This window comes from Corvus brachyrhynchos, unplaced genomic scaffold (assembly GCF_000691975.1).
Source record: "Corvus brachyrhynchos isolate BGI_N302 unplaced genomic scaffold, ASM69197v1 scaffold169, whole genome shotgun sequence".
Taxonomy (NCBI): Eukaryota; Metazoa; Chordata; class Aves; order Passeriformes; family Corvidae; genus Corvus; species Corvus brachyrhynchos.
In genome coordinates this window covers 586,065-592,403 of record NW_008240030.1, presented here as the reverse complement: position 1 = coordinate 592,403, position 6,339 = coordinate 586,065, and the positions used below count along the sequence as shown (strand labels likewise).

General features: G+C 38.6%; 1 protein-coding gene across 1 annotated transcript in view; it reads right to left on the bottom strand.

The window, feature by feature from the left end:
- Positions 1-6,339, bottom strand: part of PRMT3 (protein arginine methyltransferase 3) — a 117,667-nt gene that overhangs the window by 23,439 nt on the left and 87,889 nt on the right. Inside the window, exons 12-13 of the mRNA XM_017743644.1 lie at positions 5,641-5,719; positions 567-754 (exon numbers count right to left, since the gene is read on the bottom strand). Coding sequence (XP_017599133.1) covers positions 567-754; positions 5,641-5,719 — 267 coding nt within the window. The remainder of the gene's footprint in view (positions 1-566; positions 755-5,640; positions 5,720-6,339) is intronic.

The following is a 6,339-nucleotide window of genomic DNA, read 5'->3' as shown; positions in this document are numbered from 1 at the left end:
ATAATCCATCAGTTCTGTGGGATAGCTATTGATTAAAACAATTTACCTATAATGCCACTGTTCCTCAACTCATTAATTTTACTACTTTGTACTGTAACTCCAGCAAACGAGCACATGCATTGATTTTAAGTTATGTTAAAAACCATGATGGCTAAATGAGAACAAATGAGTATAAAGCCATTCAGCACAACAGTTATGCTACATTCTGCATGATGACAAAATTTGATAAGCACCTACACCTGAGCTGAACAGTGACTGCTTGCGACAGCATGTATTAGAAAGGGACATGCATGCACTATTACCAGTAAAGCATAAAGTAAATTTGGTTTTGGATAGAAGAAATCATAGAACAGAACAGTCTAAATGTGGGAAAATTACCTTACTAAAAGCTCAAAGTTGGCAAAAAAAGCAATTGATACAAACCTTCCAGTCTTAACAGCAAGAACCTTACTGCACTTCTATAATTTTGAAGATACCAAAGTTTGTGTGCCATGTGAATTTTTGCCCCTCCTCCATAAACCAAGGAAACTTCTAATCTGCCTACTAAGCATTAGGTAATATGGTACCTTAATGACACTGGCTGTAGATATCAGTGTGTTTGGATCCAGCACCTCCACAACAGCTTCTGGAATGACAGCCTTCTTCATACAAGACATGTCAAAGCCATACACATCTTCCCAGAAAAGTAGCTTGTCCACATGTTTATTCATATCCCCAACAGCTACTAGACTGATGGTGCACAAGTCAGGATAGACTGTAATAACAGAAACAGAGTAGTGGAATTTTATTTTAGACACACATAAAGAGGACTGGTTTTTTTTCTTTTGTCTTAAAGTGATTAACATCTTAAAAGAATAAACAAAAGAACTTTTTTTAGCTCTTGGACAAGACACTTTTTCTACTACTTTATTTTTTAGAGTCCCATTTGTCCACAGAAGAGACTAGACACAAAAATTTAATTTTCACACACTACTTTGGTATTTCCTATTCATGACAAAATCTCTTTGTAGTTGAATCCCACTACCAGGAAATGATTGGAAACTTGATGACTGAAGAAAATAATTTGGAACAGCCTATTCTGGCTTCTATACAGAGACTAAAAATATATTTCATAACTGGAGACAGACACCCAAACAGAAATTCAGGTGAGGGCTTTGTAATAACAAGAAGCCTCTGTGAAAAGACCTCATTTTCTGAAAAGAGCAAGTATTCTTACTCAAGAATTTTATTCCTGTTTGCTATCAGCTCTGGCTGATTCTTACCTTACAACCTAAAAAATTATTTCTGGGTACTGGAAATAACCACTTTTCTGTCTGCATCTGAAGAGTAGGAAGTGACCTGACAGAGAGAAGAGAAGAGAACCTCATTGATTCCCTCCCTCCCACTTTCAGGATAACAGCTATCATTCTTACACTACTTTCACATTTGCACTTTTCCTTCTCCCAAGAACATTTTCAGAACAAGTAACTATTTACAGCTTTTACAAATAGTAGTGGAAGACTGACATTTGCCTTTTTAACAGCTGCCAACAAAGTCAGTCAATCTCTTGGCAACCTCAACTGATTGGAAAACCTACAAAGAACAGCTGGTATGTACACAGCTGTCTATAACCCTAACAAATAGTAAAAGGAGCTCAATTTATATTTAGCTGGGTTTCTTTTCACAAAGAAATTCCCACGTTTTGTTCTTCAGAGTTTTAAAGCCTCTAAAGCCATATACATTGAATTCTTAACCTGGTTTCAGAGCAAAATGTCAACTAAAACACCCTATTTAATTTTATTTTATATTAATACATGAAAGGGGCAGTGTTAATACAACTGAAGCCAAGTTTCTCTCTTCTTCCCCAAAATCTGGTGAACTGTAAAAATAATTTTGTCTTCAGCTCTATTTGAAATTATAGTTTATCAAAATGAATATGGAGAAATCATTGGTATAGCATGGTCGGTCAGAAAAGCAGTACTTTCTACCTTGCAAAATACCAAAGATAGAAGCAGCAAATTGAAATCAGACCTTTCATATAGTGAGAATAGCTTTAGCCCAAAGGAAATATTCTTATAAATAGTGATTATAAAGAATAACCTTGTCGAATTTTTTTTGTTATATAAAGACAGTAAAGGAAGCACACTGACATTTTTCTCACTGGCTGACTATTTAAAGCAGAATAAATAAGTATCAGCAAGCTTAAATTGGAATCCCATTGGTAAAACCATCATCACCCCTACTTTGCAGCATTTCTCCAGGAACAGCCTACAATTAACCCAGCAATACAAAGGCAGTTTGAGGAGAATCCAAACAGGAGAGCATTCAAACTGTCCTGTCCAAAACAAATCACTCGGTTCCAGCACACCTGACAGCTGTCACACAAGCACTAAACATCACCATCTGGCAGTGGGAGTATCTGCAGGTAGTTTCTGGAGCCATCACTAAGTGAAGTGTGTTTCTCCAAGCTTTCCCACTGCTGTTTAACTGTGTGTGTGTACTACACTTGCCTTTACCTCACAGCATTTCACACCTTCAACAGCAACCACTGATGCTCCAAGAATTAAAAGACAGTGTGATACAGACAACAAAAGCAAGGGACAACAGCCTTTGAGGGATTATTTTTTAGGGGAATAGGTTTCATAGGACACAATGGTATGGTGAGAAGAGAGATGAAAAGACTGGCAGCCCCTGGTTACAGAAACACACAGGAGCATTGCAGTGCTACTGGAAATGAAAATGAAACCCACAACAAAACGTGATCAACTACTTTATAAACTTCCTTCCTCTAACTAGTCCAAATTTCTGGGACATTCTGTAAACCAAAGAGAAATTTAATCACCTCTATCAAGCATAAAATATTTGAACTAGATCATAATCAGTTTTCATTAAATCTTTGTTCTCATGGCAAATCCTTAAATCAGCACTGGAACTCATGATGGATTATACAAAGTGCTTAAGAACAAGGGAAAACGTAAACACAAAATGCTCCAATTTAATCTGCATTTTTACTATTAATAGCCACAAACATAGACAATGTCTATTCAGACTTCACAAAAAGAAATCTGTGTTTCACCAACAGGGCTCAGGCACAAGACTACAGCGATTCATCAACTTCCAAATTTACAGACCCACCCATGTCCTATACACTGTACTGAGATTTGACTGAAAACGTAAGCAATGCTTTCTGAAGATCAGCCTAAATCATCTAAACACTGCAGAGTTTTGTACATGTTTAAAAGCATCTGCATAAATATGCAATTGCCATTTCCCCATTATCCTTGATCTCCCTGGAAATCCTCTGCTCTTTCTGCAACCTGGTAACATTTTCCTGTGCAATCCTGACAGACTTGTCATTTTTTTTCCCATTAAGCCTATAATTCAATAATTATTCCTTCTCACAGGTGAAATGAGCAAAATGCTGATTGGACAAAAGCACACACTCCTCAGAGCTCTCCCAGATTCATTGCTTTGACCATCTGTGTCCTTCTCGACTCGGTGCCCACGAGCCATCCGTCACCAGGAACAGCTCACGTGGTGGGGAGAATATGATGGGAAATCCTTCAGCCCTTAGCAATGCCTCACAAACTTCAGGACGCTGAAGGGTAAGACAGCAATCCTCCAGATACAGAGAAATTACTCCATGTGAATACCATCATCATTTTGATGTGAACGAGCATTATGCTTTGAATGTATTATGTTTTGAATGACACCTTCCTTACCTTTGTCACCCCTCGCCAATGTGAGCTGGACTCAAGTGTGTGAAAAAATCTATACTTGAGCAACAGCTCTAAAGAACAAACAGATGGGCCCTGGGCAGCAAAAATGTTATGTTCCCAAATAAAGCTATTCTATACCGTACACATTACCCTAGATAGTTTGGCATAATCCACTCCAGCATGCCAATAGGCTGAACTGAAGTAATGATGATATGACTGACTGAACACATATCTGGAAATTTGGATTCTATTCCCGGCTCAATCACTGAAAGATCTGGTCAAATTGCAGCTGCTGCTATTGCTTTTTCCAGGTTTCAAACATTCTCTGTAATAATGATCTTGGGCTCAATAGTACCAAGTGGCTTTAGACAAAATAAAGCAGATTCAGGAGTTTCTCTGGTAAGGCTTCACCTCAGAGTGAACTCTTAGCTCTGGCTCATGTGGCTTTGGATGTGCAATTCAGCTACACTGCAGAAGAGTCTGTGTTGCTGAGCACCCTTCTCATGGACCCAGGGCACAGCCATTCACCTGCTGGACAAGCTGGCAGAGGAGCAGCAACTGCAAGCGCCTTAATGATACTGTTAACAGAACTGAAAATCCTATCAGCGCCTGTACAACACTGTGTGCTTTGTCAAGAATCAATGAAGTGCCCAAGACCATTGACAGACCCCAAAGGATGAGTGTACTGCAGAACCAGGATACCCCATCTCTCAAAGGAATCTCTAGGAGTTACAAACCAATAGCAAACCTACCAACAATAGAGTTTAAACAGAGGTTGAAAATTTTTGGCCCTTCTCAGAAGGCTTTGGAAGTAGTAGTTAAACATAACTACTGTCCCTGGATTTAACTGTATTGCAGTGTAAAATTATCAGCATACAGCTACACAGAGCACACACCTGTGTTCCTGATGTAGCTGGACTATTCTACATTACCAAAAACAAAAAAGCTCTTATTCTGTGACGTTGCTCAAGTGGCTACTAAATATTCTAAGACATCTCTTGCTTGTATATTCAGCTTTGTGAACAACTGCATAAAGCCCATTTTTCCTGCTCCACTCTGTAGTATACAAAAGCTCACTGCAATCAGAGGGAAGCACTGCAGCAAGCACTGTGACACAGTCATTAATCCAATCATTAGGTCAGTGTCGTGAAACTGTGTGCATGGTTAGCACAAAAGGGGAAAAAAACCCCAGACTGAAGACTACAATTGAAAAGGTCAATATGAAATACAATACTGACAAAGGAATTAAGCACATGCAGAACTCGTGCACAAAGCTGCATCACAAGAGGAATAAATATTTATAGGCATTTAAACACTGCTGAAGACGACACTATCTTAGCTACTTAAATGGGCAAAAGAACTCTACTTCAAAGCAAACCCTTTTGTTTTCTCACAACCCTGCCCTCAAGCCCTAAAAATAAAGAGCATATTACCATCAGGATAAATATGCTGAACTGTAATAGTGTAATTCCATTAGTTATTTCATGTGTTTGAAGCTATGTCCTCCCCACACAATTTCCCTCCTTCAGAAAAACACCCTATCCACTTTTCTTCTAATCCACAGTAGCTTGCTTGAACAGTATCACATCTTACAAGGTAAAACTTATTTTCCTCTGTTCCTAGTTATGCAGAAACTTGGATTTCAGGAGAGGAAAACAAATGCCCATATGTGTGGGAAGAATTAGGGAGGAAAAATTTAGTCTGTGCTTAAGAATAAATAGCCCCCTCTATTCTTAAAAACACCATTAACTTGAGACCTTGGTACCCCATCTAATGTTCTTCTATTACCCATACAGTAAATTAATGCCTTGAAGCTCCCACTAATGGAAACATTTTTCACTGAGACTGGCAACTTTCTCATCCATGCATAGCTTATTCCAAGTCTCCGAGTTCATTTAGCTTCCCCCCAGAGCTAAATTTATTAAAAGAATTGAGCACCAACCTGAGCCTCCCTGTGCCAGGTACTTGTCCTTTGCATAGATGACAGAATCCAGCATTGACTCGAAGAGAAGGAAGTAACCCTGTTTGTAGAAAAGAAAACTTAGAAATCATTGTGTTTCTTAGGCAGCCTACTTAGTCCTGCTACAGATGGACTTTATCAACACAGTTTAAGAACATTTTAAGCCCATACACCCAGAGTTTCTCAACAACAGCACTGTCACTTCAAAACTTGTTATATAAAGTATCACCTTTAATTTCCCAAACTGCAAGTATGTAGCACACAAAGACAATAAATATGCCAGCTACACCAATAATTACCCAACAAGGGTCCTACAACATCAAAAGACATTGAATTCAACTCGGACCAAGTGGAAAGCTGCATGTATTGATTTTTTAGTAATAACTGTGAAGTTCCAAGAAAAATAAAAATAAATAATAATAAAAATCCCTTCCCCTTCAGATCTGCAAGTAACAGTAAAACTATTGTCAGAGAAAGACCAAATGGTATGCACCTTTGCTTCTTCATACTTGCAACCTGGTGGTGCCCTGTATCACCCTGGGCAGTGCTCACTAAGAGAGGTGGAAATAAATCATGTACCAAAGACATCGGTTCTCTGGGTGTTCTATATCATTTAGCAGCACCCAGACTTGCCAAATTTCCAGGATAAAACTGGTTAGAACTAGATTTGCATAGGGCTTT